The 21,885-nt window shown below is 32.2% G+C and overlaps 2 protein-coding genes across 2 annotated transcripts; one reads left to right on the top strand and one right to left on the bottom strand.

The window, feature by feature from the left end:
- The first annotated feature begins 12,793 nt into the window (after nucleotides 1–12,793).
- On the top strand, nucleotides 12,794–15,216 carry LOC105791044 (protein SRG1). Its single transcript, XM_012618920.2, has 4 exons — nucleotides 12,794–13,253; nucleotides 13,502–13,749; nucleotides 13,900–14,227; nucleotides 14,768–15,216. Exons 1-4 carry the CDS (start codon nucleotides 13,017–13,019, stop codon nucleotides 15,002–15,004), a joined length of 1,050 nt encoding a protein of 349 aa, XP_012474374.1. The 5' UTR covers nucleotides 12,794–13,016; the 3' UTR covers nucleotides 15,005–15,216.
- A 515-nt stretch (nucleotides 15,217–15,731) lies between these two features.
- Nucleotides 15,732–21,137, bottom strand: LOC105791042 (pyrophosphate-energized vacuolar membrane proton pump). The gene is made up of 9 exons (XM_012618918.2): nucleotides 21,022–21,137; nucleotides 20,622–20,923; nucleotides 18,428–19,002; nucleotides 17,945–18,324; nucleotides 17,772–17,858; nucleotides 17,355–17,685; nucleotides 16,497–16,907; nucleotides 16,346–16,405; nucleotides 15,732–16,245 (listed from the first exon to the last, which is right to left on the bottom strand). Exons 2-9 carry the CDS (start codon nucleotides 20,884–20,886, stop codon nucleotides 16,039–16,041), a joined length of 2,316 nt encoding a protein of 771 aa, XP_012474372.1. The 5' UTR covers nucleotides 20,887–20,923; nucleotides 21,022–21,137; the 3' UTR covers nucleotides 15,732–16,038.
- Between the last annotated feature and the right edge of the window lie 748 nt (nucleotides 21,138–21,885).

Below are 21,885 nucleotides of genomic sequence, written 5' to 3'. Positions count from 1 at the left end.
TCTCACGAAGGCATAGGTACGGATGTATCCCGAAAATGATCCACTATCCTGCACGGAGGTGAAAACCTCACGAAGGAGTAGCTTCTCAGTCCCATTTAAAAGGTGAAACTAAACAATCTTTATGCAACATGATGACAAAATATAAAACTCAATTTACAGTAAACAAATGCAAAGAGAAGATCGTAATTTTTCAAATCAAATTTTTTATTTTCGACAATAAGACAAAAACAATCAATTTTACGGCCTGACTCTCTTATCGTCCCCAGTGGAGTCGCCAAGCTGTCGAAACCACTTTCATGTTTAAAAAAAGGGGGATTGACTTTGAAAATAAAATGAGAGTCGCCACCGATCTTTTATTGAGGTGTGATCGGATCACCTTGAAAAATATTTTAGGTCTGCGAATTTTGAGAAAATAAGTTCGGGAGTCGGTTACGCACGAGGAAGGGTTAGCACCCTCATGACGTCCAAAATTGGTACCGAATCGATTGTTTAATGTCCTAGTGTCAAAAATTTAAAACGATTTTAAAATACGATCCTTTGAAAAGAAAATTTGAATGAAATAAATTGGATGATGAGGCTCTCTTCTTTCAAAAAAATAAATTGTTACACTTAATAAGTTAGACTGCAACATTTTAAATCCTCGAAATTAAGTTCATCTTTTGACTTTTAAAACCTATGCATTTTGAGAAGGATATCTGATTATTTGGGTCAAATGAGAAAATCAAAACCCAGTAAGTTAGGGTTCGATTTCACAAAATTCCTAAATATCGAATATTGCATTTATTTTCATTTGTTAGAAAAATCCTCGTCTCGAGAAAACAACATGTCATATCCAATGCGTTAGGACACAACGCGTCAAATTCCCAAGAATGAGCTTTTTATTTATGTGTTTTGATTAAAGAAAATTTTCGATTATTTAGATTCAACGAGGAAAATTGGAACGCAATATGTTAGGGCTCAATTCTCTCTAGGATTTCAAATTTCGAGTATTGCATTATTTTGAAAGTTTTTGAATAAAAATGCTTTTGACATTTAAATGATATGATACGTAATCTTTTGAATAAATAAAACAATGGAAGAATAACGTACAACGCGAAATGGTGATTCGTAAACTAATGTACGCTAATGAACAACAAAGAATCGATAGATACGAGCAAGCAATACAATACACGTGAGAGTAATTATCTCATATCATATACAAATAATAAATTTAACATTCCAAAGCTAATGAACTAAAAACTAATCTTAAACGAAGCTCCAAGCAAATTAATACAAAGATATGCAACAAGTTTTAAAAATAAGAAATATGAGGAAGGAAATCATAAAATAATTATATATAGAAACAGTTAAAAAATATAATAACATGAAATCAATAATATATTATATGTATGTATATATATAATGGAAATAATTAAATGTAAGTTGTGTATACATATAAAAGGAAATATTTGAACAAGAAATATTATCATATAAATATTTTAAAACAAAAAATATGTTCAAGTGAATCTAAAATATATATTGCTAAAAATATATATTATGTTGAATTAATATATAAAATAAAATAAGATAGTATATTGTAAAATTAAATGATAATATATAATAGTAATATAAAAGGAAACAAGAATACAAAATGAAATAAAATCCCGCATATAAAAGCTAAATATCGATATAAAATATAATAGTAATAGTAATGGTAAAAATGATAATAATAATAATAATAATAATAATAATAATAGTGCAAAAACAACAAAAGGACTACTTTGAAATCAAGGCTGAAATTTAAGAGCCAATTCGAAAATAATACAAGGGTGCGGACCCCCATTGAACACGCGGATAACCAAGAGGGGTCAAAAGGGAAATTAATCCCTGCCCTCCAAACGTTGTGTTCTGTTAGGGACCAAAATGAAACCGATAGTAAATGTATAGCTAAAATTAAAATAATAACAGGACTATATTGGGTTTCGGCACACAAGCAAAAGGACTTAGCGTGCAAATATCCCCTCCGAGACCAAAGCGCGCGGATCTGGCCGGCTCGGGTCGGGTCATCGGGTCCGTGCCAATACGGCACCGTTTTAGAGCCATTGACACAGGCTCTAAACGGTGTCGTTTTCCCCACTTTAAATAGCCCCCTTTTTTTAAACCCTAAAACTAGATACCAGAGGACTCACCCCCCTTCTTCTTGCGTCGTTCTTAAACCCAGAAACCCTTGCCAAACTCCAATCACGGTGAAGCAGGCAAGGATTCCACGGTGAAATATGAAGGTAATCCCTTTTCTTTTCTCTTTTCGTATAGAAAATAGAAAGCAGCAAAGAAAAATAATAGAGAAACGCAAAAAAAAAGAACCGAAAATGGTGAATCACCTTCAAAAACTCAAAAAAACTTTATTTTTTTATTCTTTTTGTATTGATATTGTGCGTGTTTTTGATACAGTATGCGTGAGTTGATATCGTAAAAAAAGGGCCCTTTTTTACAGATTTCGTTGGCTCTTTTATAGCCGAAACGAAAAAGAAAATATCAAATAAAAGCAAAATCTATTCTTGCTCCTTGTGTGCTGCTCGGTTGTTTTTGTCTGTTTTTGTTGTAGGTGCTGCATTGTCTATTTTGTTTGTTGCAAGTACGGCCTGGAGGGTGGACGTGGCGTGTACGGAGGCCAGCTGGAGGAGACGCATGCGCGTGGAGGTGCAGCACGCGCGGAAGAGGCCCTAGGTTCGACGGCGGTGCTGCTGGTTGCTGAAGGCTAGGGTTTAGGGGTTTGGGAATGTTTTGGGCTAGGTGCTTAGTTTTAATTTTGGGCTTCTGTTAATTGGACTGTTTAATAAACTGTGGTATTTGGGTTTTTTTTATTATCTATTGGGTCGGGCAATATTGGGCCATTATAGTTGACTTTCAAGGGGAAATTCGGCCAAGGACTTTAAATGGGCCTCTTGGACTGAATGTTTACATAGAAATTTATTCATAAAGTCTAAAAATTAAAACTAAGTATTTAAAGAATTAAAACTTAACAAATTGGGTCACTTTGACAATTTGGCCTGATTTTCAACTAAGTCTAATTTAAATTTCTTGATTAGGCTTGGAACATCTTATTGGGTCGTATCTTCAAGAACTTGGGCTTGTAATCTGTTCTCTCCTGAAATTGGTTCGTTGATGCTCGTAACTAAGATCCAATGCGCCTTAGCTGCAAGATTCAGTTTCTTGGACCAAGATTTTCAAGATTTGGAATCTTGATTTTCTTGATTCTTGAAATCGCTCAAAACAACAAAATTGGACCAAGATTCGGTTTCTTGATTTTCTTGAAAACAAGAAAGTGAATCTTGATTTTCTTTTTCCTTTGTATACGTATCTAAGGCCTTGCTAATGAAGTCTTGAACGGTTCCATTTAGTTTCATACGCATTTGCCTGGCCTTTGACCTCGTTATTGGGCCTTGTGGTAATTTGAGCCCATCACGTTCTTGAGCTTGAGTTAGGCCTTTGTGACTCGTGTCACCCTACGTTCCCCAACCATAACAATCTCTCTACCCTCAGTTGTTTTCAAAGTTACCCTCTTAAAGGCACAATCTAGGCTAACTTGATGTTCAACTAACCAGTCCATACCTAAAATTAAATCGAACTCCCCAAATGGTAACTCCATAAGGTCTGTGGGAAACACTACCCCTTGAACCTCTAACGAACATCTCCTATAGAATTTATTTACAACAGATTTTCCTAAGGGGCTTATACAGTTACATCAGTAGTGGTTTTCTCTACCCAACACCCAATTTTTCAAACATTCCACGAGATACATAAGAGTGGGTGGATCTTATACTGAATTAACCATTAGACTACTACCCACACTTGACATATTTATACCATATTTAATATTTATACTAGATTAATTTTGTTCATTAGTTGTTGAAAAAAATGTAAGAAAATGGAAAGCGTGGGTTTGAACCTAAGATCTCTTAGGGATTACTCTAACTTCATAGCCATTAAAACTAAAGTCATTTCTTAGTGATTAATTAAATTTCTAACCCTATGTATTTTGGGATGTTACATGGCATATACGTGGATTTTCACATGGATGACGCGTTGAATTTAATTAATTTTTTTAAAATTTTAAAAATATACAATTTTTTTTATAATTTTTATAATTTTTTAGCAATTTTATTGATTTCTAATTTTAAAAATCATTTTAAATTTTTTTAAAAATTTTAAAATTAAAAAAATTAAATACTGACATTTCATCCACGTGGCAATCCATATGTATGCCATGTGAACAAAGTTAAAAAAAGTTAACTTTTTCATTACTTTGGGGTGATTTGACAAAAAAACGTAAGTTTAAGGGCTAAAAAAAGGTGAAAAATTAAATGGATGGCTAAAATAACTATTTTTTGTAAAGTTGAAAGGACAAAAAATCATTATGCTAAAAACAAGAGATAAAATTGAGGAATAATATGTATTTATTTTAGGGATAAAATTGATTTTTAAAATTTCATAACATATAAATTTGAACTTAAAATCTAATATATATTGTAAATCTAAAAAATAAAGTGATAAAATTTATTTTAATTTTTTCAATTTTGAGCTTAAAATTTATATAAAATTTTAAAAATTTAATCTTGACACTTGTCAAAAAAAAACTATAGTATGAGAATGTATGTTTATTTATATTTTTATTTAGAGCTTTGTAATATGATATATATATATATATATTAGTTTTCTTACCAATGAGATGTAGGAGTTGATTATATATATTATTTCAATTATATTAAATAATTTTTACAACTATTTGTATTAATTTTAATATTTGAGTTATAAATGATTACAAAATTTAAACATAATAAGTTAAAAGTTTAGAGAAAGTAGAAACCATGAAGGCATCGATAACTTTATTCCCTTCTCTATAAACATATAAAACTTTGAAATTCAATCACATCAATTCTTTTGTAACCTTTATAAATATGTTTTCTAGATAATCCGTCACGTACTTACTTACGAGTGTTGTTACTTAAGTATTTACACGCATCCAAGGCCATCAAATACTCTCATGATTCAACTTTAATAACCGATTTACCATTATGATCTAGACCACACCGTCAGTAGTAGCAGTCATGGTGTAATATGTGTAATAAATTACATCTAAATGTATGAACCTTTTGCAATAGCGTGAAAGTTATCACGATCTAGATCAATTATTTAAACATTGTTTTCCATTTCCTTTTATTTATATGTTTATTTAATTTTTTATCCAATACTTTTATCTTTTTTAGAATAATTAATTTAGTATTAAATTATTATTATATATAAACTAGTTTTTTCCGCATGAGTTTATTGTTTATATAAATTATTTTAAATATAATATATTTTGAATATTTTAAATATGTTACAGGCATATATTTACAAGAAAAATATTAAAATTTAAATAGTATTAAAACTATTTTACACGGGATGATCATGCATTAATTAAAATATATTTCGTTTTTATTAATATTTTAGTAAAATATAAGCATATATTAAACAAAATGATTTAATGTGAGAGGAAATTATTATCATAGTTCTATTTAGGTTAAAATGTGCTACAAGTCCCTGTACTTTTAAAAAATAAGAAATTAATCCGTGTACTTTTATTTCATTGAATTTAGTCCTTCTATTTTTCAGATTTCAAAATTTAGATCCAACTATTAACACTGTTAATTTTTTGTTAAATTCAAATTAATACAAAGTCATTTTTTAATTACTTGTCTACTAAGTGAGTTTTTATATTTAAAAATGTCATAGCAACAAATTTAATAAAAAAACTTAACAAGATTAACAATTGAACTGAACTTTGAAATCAAAAGTAGAATGACTAAATTCCATGAAAGAAAACTGACTAAATTCTTAATCTTCAAAAGTACAATGACTTATTACATATTTTAACCTTGTATTTACAATAAAAGTTAGGAAAGTATTGTAGGAAAACATAACATTCTTTAATTTTCATGTAAAATTTCTAAAAACACTAATATTTAAATAGTATTAAAGGGTTTATTTGTATTAATAACATGTATTAGTTAAAAATAAATAATTTTTATAAATTTTAAGCAAAATTTAATAGTAAGTTATCTATTAGAAAATTATTTAATTTCAACCAATCAGTGCTCAAATAAATTAAAACACTATAAAATACAAAATTTAAATAATACAATGTTAAAATAATTCAAACAAACATTAGCATATTTTAATAAGTTTTTAAAATAATGTACGCGAAAAATACTTACTTTATTAGTATTAAATTATATTTATAAAAAACATTTGTATTCATTTATATGTTAAAATTTTCTTTTAAAAATCATAAAGATTAAGATAATTATGTAATTTCATAAAACATGATATTAAAACTTAAAATAGAAATTAATTGTTCAAAAATAAAATTAAATATGTCACACTCCAAAAATTGGATTAGTAGAATTGAGTAAGTAGAATCGGGTTTAGTGAACAGGAAATCGTAAATAGGTTAGATAATTAAATAAAATATTAAAATAATTAGAATTAATAATTTTAGGTTAGGAAATTAAAATTAGGTGTCTGAGAATTTATTTGATTAAAATGGATTTTAAAAAACAAGGTTTGATTTGAAAATAATTTTGAAATTTATTTTAATTGAAATGCAAAGACCTATTTGAAAAAGGAAAGAAACTGGAGGTGATTAAATGGGCAATGGTCCAATTTTTAAAAATTTGGTGCCTATTTGACAACCCCACGTCTCCTTCCCTCCCATTTTTCATCTTCTTCAAAAATTTGCTAAACAAAAAATCAAAGCTTTTCTCCCGAAATTAGTTCATCCATTTTTATTCCCAAGATCTCTAAACACAAAATCTCTTTTCAAGTTTGAAGAACACTCATGTTTTCATCCTTAAAATCCTCAAGAGATCTTCACACGTTTTAGCTCGAATTAGCTCCATAGCTCGTCGATTTTGCGAAATTGAGGTGAGATTCTAACTTTTTATGATTAAACTAAGTGAGTTGTTATTTCAATTCGAGATTTAAACGATTTAATCAAAATCTCAATATATCACTTGATTTTAAGTTGATTTTTGGCTTGAAAATGGTGGATCTTGTATTTCTTGGCTAGGCTTTGCTTTTAAAGTGATTTCTAACTCATTTTTATCTAATTAAAAGGTAATTGATCTTAATTTAACAAATCCTTAATGAATTTAAGCAAATTGAAAATTTTCCCTTTTAAAAGATCACATAAGCTTTATTTTTCTGAAAAAATTAGATCAGTGAAATTGGATGAATTTGATGGTTTAGATATGTAATTAGATGATATTTAGGATGTATGAAGTTGAAATCTAAGCTTAGAAGTGAGATTTGAGTGGTTAAACACCTATTTCGACAAAATTAGTTAAGTTTTCGGTATAGAGGTTAATAGGCTTTAATCTATAATTTTGGAATGGTTTAATGGTGTTTGTTGTTGTTAGTAATGACTTTGTAATGTGTTTGATGTGTATGAAAAATGCCAATTCATTTGGGAGCCTCCACAACCAAGGACAAAGGTAAATAAAAGCTTACTTGAGCTTGGTAGTTGAAGCAATGGTTGTTAAGGTGAGTGGTCCGATATACTGCATTTAAATTCAAGTACGCAGGCTAAAGTAACATATGTGAACCCCTTCTTAATTAATATGTGTACCTTTATTTCTCTTGGTGCAAACTATTATAATTTTGTATGAGTGTAGGGTATGCATGCTGTGTGATTTTAACGAGTCAAATGCATGAATTTAAAATGTGCATGTAATTATAGGAATAAAATAAATAAAATAAATAAGTTGTAATTGTAAACTATGAAATTTAACGTAACAAATAAGTGAAATTGTGTGTATATTAGTAGGTGTGAGCAGTTACATGAGCGATTGTACTCATAAATAGGTATATATATAATATAAATATGTTTATGGTCTTGTTATAGATATAATATATATAAGCGTCTACGGTTGCATTTAGGATTTTATTATATATATATATATGTAATTTTGACGTGATAGAGAGGGTTTTAAATAGGTACGTATATTTGTTGTATGTGGGTCCTGCCATATACATAACAACTATATATGCGTGGGTCCTGCTATATATAACATATATGTGTCTATTGTTCTTTTAGATATACTCTATATATATGCGTCTAGGGATTTAATAATATATACGTTTATGAATATATAGGCGTGACTTTATTATATATACTATATATACATGCATGGGTTTGTTATGCATAATATATATGTATGGGTTTTGTTATATATTAAATATATGCATGGGTTTTGTTATCTATAATATATGAGTGAGTTTTGTTATATAATATATATATGGGTCTTGTTTTATAATATATATATATGGATGAGTTTTGTAATGTTTGCGAATTAATATAAAAAAATATAATGTGACCTCTTTTAATATGTAAATTTTATTGATAATGTGTATATTTATGCATGCACGAATCAGTATGTGGATTATGAGCTCTACGGTAATGCAAACTTAGATTAGTGCAGAATTATATTATCGTGAAATGCTAGGTGCGAGCTCAATTGTAGTGCGAGTCAATTATATTTGTGTACTGTGTTATATTGTGAACCATGTTAACTTGGCGAATTATATTATTATGGCGAACTGTGTTAATTTGGTGATTTGTATTAATATGGCGAACGATATTAATTTGCCAAATTGTGTATTGTGATATTTTGTGTTGTATTGTATGTAAGCTAAGCTATTGTGTGCCCTATGCTAAATAAAATATGCGAACAATGATTTATGTAATCTATGCCATGAATGATATGCGAACTGTGTTATGTGTGCATTATATGTTGCATGAAAGTTATTATATTATTTGCGAACCATGCTTTATTGCGAATTGTAAATTGCAAGCTGTGTTATAATGTGTGAGCTCTACTTATTTGCGAGCCCTATTATACTGAATATTGTGAATGTGTTAAAGAGATATGTTGGCATTATGACCTTATGGAACCATTAGATATAGTTGGCATGCATAGGATTGTGAGTACTCACCCTCATTATTGCGGTGAGCATTGTGCCCAAAGATAGCGTTGGAGAGATAAGGGAATGTCGAACATAGCTCCATTCAACGTAGACAGCATAGGGCTCTATGAGTCGAGAGTGTTGGAGAGTGTGAGCGTTTGTGCTACACTTATATTAGAGACAGCGTAGGGCTCTTTTAGTCTAAAAGTGAGGCGTTATAAGGAGATTCGTTTGTCCAATGTGTGGTGATTGAGTCCCCTATATGTTTCATAATCACAAAAATGTCAATTTATTATTATTTGAAATATATGAGTTATGATAGAGTATGAACTGTTATTTTGCATGAATAGTTATTCGGTATGAACTGATATTTCATATAAACTATTATTTTGCATGAGCTGTCATTTGGTGTATGAACTGTTATTTTATATGAACAGATGTTTGATGCGAATTGATAGTTTATGTGATCTTCCTATTTTATGCGAATAACTTATTATATGTGCATTGCTAATTTTATGAGAATTGTTCTATCGTGTGAGTTACTATTTTGTGTAGACTATAATAATATGTGGATCGTTATAGTATGTCACCCTTTAAACTAACTGATGTGTTTATTTATAGTATGTTTGAGCAACTCACTGAGCTTCAATAAGCTCACAGACACTTTTATAATATACTAGTGATTTAACTTGTGAAGAGGTGGGGAAGTGAGCCATCCAAGTGACCCAAATCGAGGCTATTCCTGGATATGTTGTTGTGTTCCCAAACTCAATGAGGAAGGCAATGTGAGACCAAATTATGGTATTTAAAATTAGACTTAGTTATAATTGTCTGGTTGTAATTGGACATTATAGACTCTTTAATTGGTTTAATTTGAAACTTTTACTAGTGCTTTAGATAGATGATTGAATGGTAGATTATGATTGCTTGATGAATGCTTTGATTAATTATTAGACTAGCTCGTAAGTGCAGGTGGAAGAGCCATTGGACATTGAGGTAAGACTTAAATATTAAAGGTGTGTGTTTTAGAAAACAATTGAATGTTTAGTATGTATAAATGTAAAATTGGATAGATTACGTAAACTAATAACTACATGTGAACTAATTGAATGATAACTTGATGAAATTGAGTGTAAGGTTTTAATCAATCTTCTAAAACAAGACTTTTATATTTAAACTTTGTGAAATGGAGTTTTTCCCAACATATTATTATATATTACGTTTTAAATCTAATTATATGTTTTTAAACAAAACGATGTTTCAAGTCCCTACAAATATAGCCCTTTTAAAAATGCTCTACTGCATGCATGTATGTTTAACTAAAGTTTTTTTAGGTAATTGTCCGTTAAATATTAAATTGTGAATTAGTCTTGTTGTTAGTTGATCAGAGTAGCTCAATGGAAGCATGATATTAGGTTTTTATTAAATATTCCATGATTAATTGTGTGATGTGATTGGTCGCCTGGTATGTTATGTGGTGGTTTAAACAAAGAGTCACTTTGGTGACTAATATAACATTTGAAATTCGGGTTGAACTGTCTCGATCGGATTTGTGGCTCCACAAAATAACATAAATTCCTTTTCCTAAGTAATATAAAAACTACAAGGACTAACATAGTTAATAATATTAACCTATTTCTAAAATTAGATAATATTTTAAATTATGAGAACAAAATGAGAAAATTAAAAAGGTAAAATCCTTTCATAAATAAATTTAAAACACAGAGGGGTTTGTGTTGCAAATAATGGCTCAGCGTTTCCCATATATCGAAGACATTTTTTTTTTCATGTGTAATGGGGTAGTTGGAAAACAAAAATAAAAAAACCTGAGTTTCAGAGGCGAATTCAGGGGGCTAGTAGGGGCCTCGGCCCCCCTCTAAAATAGAAAATTGTTGTTTTGGCCCTTAAAAAAATTTTAAAATTTTAAATTAATAAAAGTAAAATTGTACTTTGGCCTCCTAAAATTATGAAAATTTAATTTAATCCTTTAAAAATTATAAAGATATAGACTATTAAAAATTAAAATTTCATTTCGACCCCCTAAAAAAATTTTCTAATTTTGCCCCTCCTGAGTTTCCTCCTCCTTTTTTTTCCTTGCTTCATTTTGTTACGTTTTGGGCCAACTTTTAATTCAATGCCAAAAAATTCAAGTGTTTCTAGTTTTCAATACTAGAAATATCACAGGTTCTCAATACTTATGTAGTTTCTAACGTTTTGTTTACATTTTCTTTAAAGAAATTGTCAAAACAGGATATTCCATTGTCGAGAGAGAGGTATAAATACACAATTTGCGATGTAGCAAAAATTATTTCTAGATAAAAAGAATCAACTTTTTTTATTGTACATGAAAGCTTTTAGAAAATTACTTTTCTTTTATAAGTTGATATCATTTTAAAGTTTGATGAGATTTTTCAATTTTAACGGTTAAACTTTCAAAATCGATTATGCAGTTTAAGTATATTGAAAATCTTTATATTTAAAAGAATTTTTTAAAATATATTATTTATGGTTGTTTCATACAATTATATTATCTTGTGATGTGTGTTAAGATTTTAATTTTAAAATTTAATTATAATTTAATGCATGAAGTTAAAAAATTATTATTAATGGTAAGAAAATCGTATTTGAAACTTAATTTAAAAATGAGACACTTTAAATATAACTAAAAGGAAATATTTTGGAACAACTCAAAGTTTCCATATATTCCTCCTGGATCTTCTTTTATATAATATATATAATTGAATTTTATTAATTAAATAAATATCACATGGGAATTTCTATAAATAAATAAAATTTAATGCGTACCACATGGAATTCAAAAGACTATGTTGGCTTCATATTTGCTTCCGTTTCTTCTTTTGTATGAATGATGTATGAGAGGATTGTTAAGCAATGAATCTTAATAGCTTTGAAAATTAGATTTATTCACCAAGTTTAATTATAATAAATAAAATTAAGATATAATTTTAATTTAGTAAAATAAAATTTGAAGGTTGAATTTTATAAAGGAAAAATTATACTGTAAGTTATTCTTATTTTGATTACTTTAATTTTTTTGTCAATTTATTCACTTTAATTAAGATAATTGCTCGAATTGGTTACTACTGTTAAAAATTCCATGTGAATTGTTTTACTAAAATTAGGGACCTCTCTATAATTAGTCTAATACATTTTTTTTTGTTTATTTGCAATATAAAAACTATCAATCTTCATCGGGGGCTGATAGGAGCCTTGGTCCCCCTAAAAAAAAAATTTATTTTTATTTAAAGCCCTTTATAATTTATAAATTTTTAAATTAATAATAGTAAAATTGTATTTTAATCCCTAAAATACGATACAATTTTAATTTAATGTTTTAAAGATTATAAATATAAACTATTAAAAATATAAAATTACTATCGTAAAAAATATGCAATTTTTTCATCTCTACCATCTCTGTTGCTCCTTTCTTCATCATCCCCGCATTGTAAAAACCATTTTACATGATTGCTTCTTCAACATAGGTGATGCAGTTATTCAATGAATTTTTATATTAGTCTGAAATTACGAGATCTCACGTAACCATTTGAAACTCTTATTATTTTCTAGGTTCGATATAATTTTTTTTTTTTAAAAATCAACAATCTATTAGTAAATTATAATCAGTATTTTAGGGTTTTGTAAAATGGGAATGCTACTGAGTTTTTTTACAATAAAAAATGGTTTTGCGTAGAATGGAACCGCTCTTTTTCATGGTTTTGTCCAATAGTTGGCTCCTTTGACGTTAAAGCGCATACTTCAAATCCTTGGGAAGACCAAGCTTAGTTGAACAGAAAATCAAATTGGTGCGGGATTTCTACAAATGAACATGACCAAAAACCCTTTTTCTGAATATTATAATTGCAGTGGCATAAGACAATTTTAAAAGCAGAGTGTACGGATCGTCATGAATGATGTCAACCACAAAACAACTTGAAATTGTGAATGTATATAATATAACTGCAACCAAAACAGGTTAGAACCGGCATATTCCTGGGTCCCAGTTTTGCTGTATGGCTCAACCTATCGAGCTTCAACCACAAGCCATAACCGTGCAGGAACTGGCGGCTATCAATAGTAGACAAGTCCCAGAAAGATACATCCGTGAAGGAGTTGGAGCCCTTGATGCCTCTTTCCCAGTGTTGGATGTTCCTACTATAGATCTTCAACTCCTTGCATCTTCATCATCTACCAGTGGAGATGAACTTGACAAACTTAGATCAGCTCTCAGCTCCTACGGTTGCATTCAGGTCTGATTTTTGGCAAATTTCTGTGGACAAAAAGTTTTAACTATCAAATTCCTTGATTTTCAGAACATGGTCGATTTTACTGTATTTTAACTACACTGCATATAGCTCTCCAAGACAACTTAGTCCAATAAACATACAATTTTAAAAGTAGCTCAAATTTCTTGAGGATTCAACAGCTCATCATTAAAAATTTTCATGATTGTAAAACTAGTTAACTTCAAACCTGAGAATTATTTTGCGAGTTTCAGGCAATCAATCATGGAATTACAAGTGCATTTCTGGACAAACTGCGAGAAGTTGCTCGCCAATTCTTTGCTCTTCCGTCAGAAGAAAAGAAGAAATACTCCAGAGAAATCGGCAGCATCGAAGGGTACGGGAACGACATGATCTTATCTGAGGATCAAATACTCGATTGGACTGATAGATTGTATCTTATACTGCGCCCAGAAGATAAGCAAACACTCAAATTTTGGCCTGAAAATCCTGAATCTTTCAGGTATTCTCCTTCTTTTCCCTTATGTCCTAGGGATCTGAAGCTTTCCAAAGTTATGCACTAACTTCTACCAATACAACAAGAGAACAAAACACCAAGAGTGAATGTTAGCAATCAAACAAGTTAAATATATTTGTCATATCTCTGTCACAGGGGAATTTTAAATGATTATTCAACGAAACTACATGTGATCCTGGAAGTCCTCTTAAAGGCAATGGCAAGGTCACTAAACTTGGAGGAGAACCAGTTTTTGCAACAATATGGAGACCAAGCAACAATGCAAGCAAGATTTAACTTCTATCCTATATGTCCAAGACCAGATCAAGTTCTTGGGGTTAAACCTCATGCAGATGGATCAGTAATCACCATGCTGTTGCAAGACAAAGAAGTGGAAGGTCTTCAAGTCCTGAAAGATGATCAATGGTTTAATGTTCCAATCATACCTCAAGCTCTTCTTATCAACGTTGGAGATCAAGCAGAGGTAATGACCCCAATTATCTAATGATAAGCAATCTATTATTGGCAACTCTTTAATACCCTAAATGATTCGTATCCGACATGTATGTCTTGACATATATTTGGGTCAAGGTACGGAGGGAGTCCTGAAAATTATAGGAAAAGCTTAGAAAAAACTGAATATACTCATGTCAGAACATACACATCTAAAGCTCACCTTCAAATCCAGAAAACATAATTTGTAAGTATAGTGGTTAGATACGTTGCTCCGACTCTTAAATTTCTCCAGTCCGGATAAGTAGATGACTGGTTGGTTAGTTATGTTACTCCAACTCTTCAGTATCCAACATATAGTCAGATATAACATGATGTAAAATCCTTGGAACAAATGAAAGAACTTGGGGAAAAAATAAATGAACTTAGCTACATCAGTCCGAGTAATTTATCTACTAAGCTAATCTACCAACTACAAGTTTCGGTTAAAAGATGTTTGATGCTGTAAATCAAGAATAGATGTCATAATTAACATGTGACTTACATTGGTGGTTCCATGGACTGCACACAGATAATGAGCAATGGGATATTCAAGAGCCCAGTACACCGAGTGGTGACAAACTCAGAGAGGGAGAGGATTACTGTAGCTGTTTTCTGCATTCCACATCCAGATCAAGAGATTCAACCAGTGGAAGAGCTCATCAATGAAACTCATCCCAGATTATACAAGAAAGTGAAAGATTATGTCAGTCTCTACTTTCAATACTACCAGCAAGGAAGGAGACCTATGGAAGCAGCACTGATTTGAGGTTCCCCCATACTACATTTTCTTTTGGCTTGTTCTCAGAAGCGGCATCCAAAACATTAAGCGATGAAACCAGTGTGTAAAATTATAAGGAAATAAAGAAACTTCACATTGATATTGAGGATAATTTGTAGGGCAATGGATGGCTCCTTACTACCAATTGTTAAGCCCTTCAAGCAAAATTTAAATGATATCATCATCAAGTCTTCATGTCACCAATATCTTTAATTTAGTTTAAGATATAAACATGTTTAATTTGAAATCTGCCATAACCAGCCCCAAAATACTCAACTGAAACCTACAGCTGATGCCTAATGCAATCCCTCCTTCCAAGCTTCAGTCACCTTAGTCAGCCCCCATCAATGATGTCTCTGTTCTTAGCAAGAACTTTATTTTTTTTTCAGATACGTTGGTGAAGACTCAACACGAAACCATTTTATCCAACGATTAGAATAGGCCCACCGCACAAATTACGACCTTCACCTTTCTCAACAGTAATATGCTAAAGATTTTAATCAAGCTCAAATGCAAGGGTGCAAACCTATGTCCACTAGACTTTCCGCCAAACTTGAGCTTTCTAAGAACTTTGCTACAGCCTATATCAAAATAAATTACTAATGAAGAAGACCATTTTTTTTTTCCTGCAATGAAGAATCCATGCATTCTCATTATATCCCAAAACCGTGCCTAAAACCATTAATGACAAGAATATTAGAGCAGCAAAACAGAGTTAGACGAGAGCAAAAATCAACATTCTTCATATAACAAAAAGTAACAATAGTAACAAAACAGTTTTAACTCTTTTCTATGGATTGACCATTATCATTATCATCATCATCATCATCATCATCATCATCATCATCAATGTCTTTGTAAACCCTTTACAAGGGAAATTTTTCATTGCCTGATTAAACCTTTGAGAGGAGATGGTCTCTAGAGTAAAAAAGGTGCTAGACTAAATATACTTAGGAAAATTGGAAATGTGGAACCCGGCAGAGATGGGAATCAATGGGCCTTTAGCCAATGTTTGTTTTCTCTTAGAATATCTTAAACAGCAGTCCACCATGTGTAGCAAAGAAGGGAGCAAAAACAAGTGATTCAACAGCCATGAGCTTGATGAGTATGTTCAGTGATGGCCCAGATGTATCCTTTAGAGGGTCTCCAATGGTGTCACCAATAACAGCTGCCTTATGTGGATCCGATCCTTTGGGACCAAGAGCTCTTGCATGGTCTGAAGCACCCGCCTGCAATTCACAACAAAAGCCAGAGCACAAATGTAGAACCATTACTTTAAAACATTGATTATAAGATTAGCTCCCAAGATATCAGTCAAATCAGAGATACCTCGATGTACTTCTTAGCGTTATCCCAAGCACCCCCTGTGTTGGATGCAGAGATAGCAATCTGCAAACATACCAGATCAGAAACAAACATTAAAATGAACCCTCTGTAGGAAAGGTCTCATGTAGACAATATCAAGACTTGCTAACATTACCTGGACGCCAGAGACAAGGGATCCAGCAAGGACACCAGAGAGAGTTTCGACACCAAAAAAGATCCCAACAATAAGGGGTGTGAGCATAACAAGGGCACCAGGAGGGATCATTTCTTTGATAGAGGCGTCAGTAGAGATCTTGACACAGGTAGCATAGTCGGGCTTGGAAGTGCCCTCCATGAGACCTGGGATTGTGTTGAATTGTCTGCGCACTTCCTCAACCATCTTCAAAGCTGCACTTCCCACGCTCTTCATGGTCATAGCAGAGAACCAGTAAGGAAGCATTGCCCCAACAAGCAAACCAATAAAAACTTTAGGGGTCAAGACATCAACTGTTGAAATTGCAGCACGGCTCACAAAAGCACCAAAGAGGGCAAGGGACACCAGGGCTGCTGAACCAATGGCGAAACCCTGGAAAGAAATGCAGAATTTTCAAATGAATACACCTATTAATCCACTACTGGAACAAGAAAGATTACATTCTTTCAAGAAAACACATAAACATGCATCAAGCAAAAATTGCAACAACACTTCAGGCGTTAGAAAGAAAACTACTTACAGTTACAAACAACAGAAAAAACCAAAGCTAGCCAAAGAGCAAAAAACTACTCATGCTGCAAATAAATTTAAAGGAGATAGGATGTATCAAAAAAGCAACAAAGATATTGAATAACTCTTAAAATTCCAATTATAACATTATGAAAAAAATTATGACAAATAAAATAAGAAGTAGCTGTTTCAATGCCAACCAAAACAATAAAATCTGCTTTAGAATATGCAGAACAAACATAGAGATGCCATAAATAAAATAAAATTAGAAAAAGGTAAGCCATGTGCTTAAGTGAAAACAAATCAAACCTTTCCAATAGCAGCAGTGGTGTTCCCCGCAGCATCAAGAGCATCAGTTCTCTCTCGTATTCTATGGCTCATGCCAGCCATTTCAGCAATGCCTCCGGCATTATCACTGATGGGACCATAAGCATCGATAGCCAATCCAGTAGCTATGGTACTCAGCATTCCAAGGGCAGCAACAGCAATGCCATACATAGCAGCAAAGCTAAAACTAACAAAAATACTGATAGCAATAGCAAAAATAGGAATAATGCAAGACTTGTAACCCAATGCAAGACCAAAAATAACATTAGTTGCAGCTCCAGTCCTGCAGGAATCAGCAACATCTTGTACAGGGCTGCAGGAGAATGTAAAGAGAATGTTACAATCAATTATAACAAAGAATAACGAAAGGAGAAAAACAATATCATCCACATGAGTTACCTGTATGCATTGCTAGTGTAGTACTCAGTTACAAAACCAATAATTAGGCCAGCCCAAAGACCAACAGCAACACATAAGAATAGTTGCCTGAAGAAGAAATTCAATGTTACTCTCATTTAATGCAAGCATATGACTTTTAACATTTCTCAGTAAAAGAAGCACAAAGAGCTTACCAGTTCTTCACAAGTTTCTGGTCTCCAAAATTGAAAATGGTAAAGGAAGGTGGAAGAGCTATCCAACTAACAACTCCAATTCCAATAGTCATGAGAACAGTGGAGATTATAAGTTGCCTCTTCAATGATGGTTCAATTTCATCAACAGCCTTGATCTCAAAGAAATCAGTTGCAAATAAGGTGGTGATTAAACAAACAATGATACCGACAGAACTGATGATGAGAGGATATAACATTGGAGTCAATTCATGATTCATTCCAAAAGAAGAGATGGAAGCAACAACTAGGGCGGCACAAGATGATTCGGCATAGGACCCAAAAAGATCAGATCCCATTCCAGCAATATCACCAACATTGTCCCCAACATTGTCAGCAATCACCTGAAAACATGGAAGTAACTCAGGGACAACCCTAAAGGAGGAACTATTAAGGATCAGATTAAAAAAATACCATTACAGATATTCGTAGATGCATGTTACTTACAGCAGGGTTTCTAGGGTCATCCTCGGGAATGTTCCTCTCCACCTTGCCTACAAGATCAGCACCCACATCAGCAGCTTTAGTATAGATTCCTCCACCAACTCTGCCGAAAAGAGCCATGGATGAACCTCCAAGCCCGTAACCAGTGATTGCCTCAAAAAGACCACCCCAGTCATCACCATAGTAGAGCTTGAATACATTGATGGCAATGTAAAGCACCAAAAGGCCATTTGCAGCAAGAAGAAAGCCCATGACAGCACCAGATCTAAATGCAGTAATAAATGCCTTTCCAACTCCCTTTCTTGCCTCAAGGGTGGTTCTAGCATTTGCATAGGTAGCAATTTTCATCCCAAGAAAGCCAGAAACAACTGAAGTGACTGCACCGAGCAAGAATGATAAGGTGCTGAACGCAGCAGTGGCAAGGGCAGGCTTGCACATCCTAGATAGGTCATATGTGCAAGGTTGGCTCTTCATGCTGAAACCCTCTATGGAGCCGAGGAAGAGGAAAATCAAGATTGCAAAAGCAACCATGAAAATGCCAACATACTGATACTCGGTGAAAAGAAATGAGGTTGCACCTGTAAACTCATAAATCAAAATATTAGCTAACTGGGAAGTCTTTCAAAAAATTACCAGCAGAAAAGGCAACAAACAAAACAATAAGATATAAACTGAATTCTTTGTAGGAAAAGCATATTGTCACGAACATTGTCTATAGAACAAGCCAGAGTGTTCTTATTACTATCATCATGTAAAGCAATAGAAACAATGACATAACAGACAGAAAAAAGTAGTTCCTCTCTATTAGACAAGTAATTTCATTTTGTTGAGAGCAATTAAAAAAGTATCGTTAAATTTGCATTTTAACAAAAGTAATATTTACCATTTAGATCTCACAAAAAGCAGAACAAACAAGAAAAATAGCTCAGTATGTTACAACCTTGGAAGCATAGAAAAGATTCAAAAGCAGTCAACTTTCAAATAGTGAAACAAAGTGTTAAGCATATCTATCATGAAACAGTGCATCATTTGCTCAAATCAGCTTTTACTATGACAGCAATTCAAGCAAGATAAAAAAAAAGTTACAGCAGTAAAAAAGGAAGGAAACTAAACAAATATTTCAAAGTAAATAAATCATCCATTTCTATATCTTTGTTAAGTAACTCTTTCAGAGTATACAAAGTGAAGAGTTATGGCCACTAGAAACTTAATTCAGGCCCCACATAATTTTTTTTAAAAATTGAAGAGTTCAAACCACTGGGAATTTAAATCAGGCCACATAAAAAGTAAAACTTCCAGATCTATTTTTTCAGTTTTTCTTTCTAAATATATCCAGATCTAGTTCAAGTTCAACGAAAGGGGTTGAATTTCATTAATAAATTTAGTTCCTGAACATTCAGTTTTCCATTGAAATCCAAATCTGAAGACTAATCAGTTGGAACAAATTTTCACATAGTAAGCATGCAATTATGAGGAAATGTCCAAAAGTCTTTCAATGCCATTATGGCTTCTGCTACAAAACCTAAAGTTTAAACCCAAAAAGACAAAAAGGAAAGAAAAAAGCCTAGATCTCAATTATGTTCTCAATGTGCAAACAGAAAATCAACACACCAGCTTAACCATATATTGATTGTAAGATATAATTAATAAATACACGTGGGTCCAAACTCCAAATTACCCCATCACCATACACTTCGATCTGAAGAAAACACTCATTGGAGCACACATTTTTTTATATATATAAATAAAAGATAGCTTGCACATGCTGTAGTTTTTCATGGCTTTTGAATACATAAAATGAATATAAGAATATTTTGTTTTTTAAAAATAAAAACTAAAACTTTAACAAGGAAAGCATGGTGAAACAGAAAACCTCGTGCTCCAAAACTCATTCTTCTAAGTTAAAAACACATCACCAAAATTTATACAGACAAACCAAGAAATCCAATATCAATAAATAACATAATATAATGTGAAACTGAAGATCTAAACTTTCACAACATAAAAATCGAAATGTCTCACGACAGCGAGAAAAAAAAAACGTTTTTTTCCGAGTACCCATTACGGCTAAGTAATTCAAACGTGAAAACCAAAAACAAAAACAACATAAGGAAAGACCGAAAGTTTCTCTTTTTTTTTTTTTCAAATCCCAGATCGAAAAAAGCTTTAAAAAATAAAAAGTGAAGAGGGTACCAACCTTCAGAGATGGCGTTTTGGATTTCAGCACATTTAACAACAACATTGTGGTCATTGAGACCTTCTTCTTCTTCAATGAGGTAATCAGCGTAGCCGTTTTTACCAGCGGCACCGTTGTTACCGGGGGCACCAGAGTCTCGACCGGGAGAGAGCTTGACCCGGGAAACGAGAATCCATTGAACGAGAGAAAAGGCAATTCCAATCACGGCACAAACCGGGATCAGGATCTCGGTTCCGAGATCTGGCAAAATCGAGGAGGCCCCCATATCAAACCACCTTCCCCAAAAGAGAAGAAATGCAAAGCTGAAAGTGAGAGAAAAAAATGTTTGTCAGCGAGGGGAGGGGAAAATGAGAGAGAGTTTATAATAATTATATACAGGAAAAGTTTGTGGTGAGAATGCCTTTAAATGCTTCGCTGGCCAGAAAGAATGGAAGGGCTAAAGATAGAAAATTCGTTAACGTTTTATTAACTATATTTTAACTTCGTATCTTTTTATTCTCATAAAATGAAGTTTTTAAGCTTAGTTTTGAAATTAAAGAACCTTTTTTTTTTTTGACAGAATAATGTTGGTTATAAGAGAGATGTCACTCATAAAAGTCGCGTGAGAGAGAGAATAACAAGGTATTTGATCGGTTGGAACGACTTTTTTTTTGCTGTTTTAATTCTATTCCGCAATAACTACTCGTTGCTGTGTATTGTTGAGTGTGATCGGTGCGGTGCAACTTTTTGCTTCTTTAACAAACACAGTTACTACAGGAAGAAGAGTGTTTGAAGCTCATGGTGTGGATTAACCATCCGGTCATTAAGGAAACATCCTTCAAATAAAAATGGTTACTTAATTTTTTTTGTTTTTGTTTTTTCCCAATTATTTTAGATTTTTGGGTGTTTTCACTTTTACAAGTAAATAGGTGGACGATATTTTACTACTTTTCATAATTTGGTAACAAAAAACAATTCACAACAAACAAAAACAAGAATAATATCTTGGCAATCACATTAAAGCAATCAGACTCAAGAATTACATTAGACCATTTCTTATCTTTTTTGCCCTTGAGCATCCAAAAATTGAGGGCCCCTACTATGAGTTAATGACTCAAAAAGAGCAAGTGAAGTCTTGGAGCACTTGTTGCCAAACCGTTATCAAGTTAGAGGAGGGCCCTCAAAAAGGGAGTGACTGTCAAATTTCCATATATACCAACACATAAGGGCGAGCAAGTTTTAAGAACAAAAAGAACAGAAGGTGCGCATAAATGCTTACCCACCA

The sequence above is a fragment of the Gossypium raimondii genome, chromosome 8, assembly GCF_025698545.1.
Source record: "Gossypium raimondii isolate GPD5lz chromosome 8, ASM2569854v1, whole genome shotgun sequence".
Lineage (NCBI taxonomy): Eukaryota > Viridiplantae > Streptophyta > Magnoliopsida > Malvales > Malvaceae > Gossypium > Gossypium raimondii.
The sequence above is the reverse complement of the archived record's forward strand: the minus strand, read 5'-3'. Positions and strand labels throughout refer to the sequence as shown.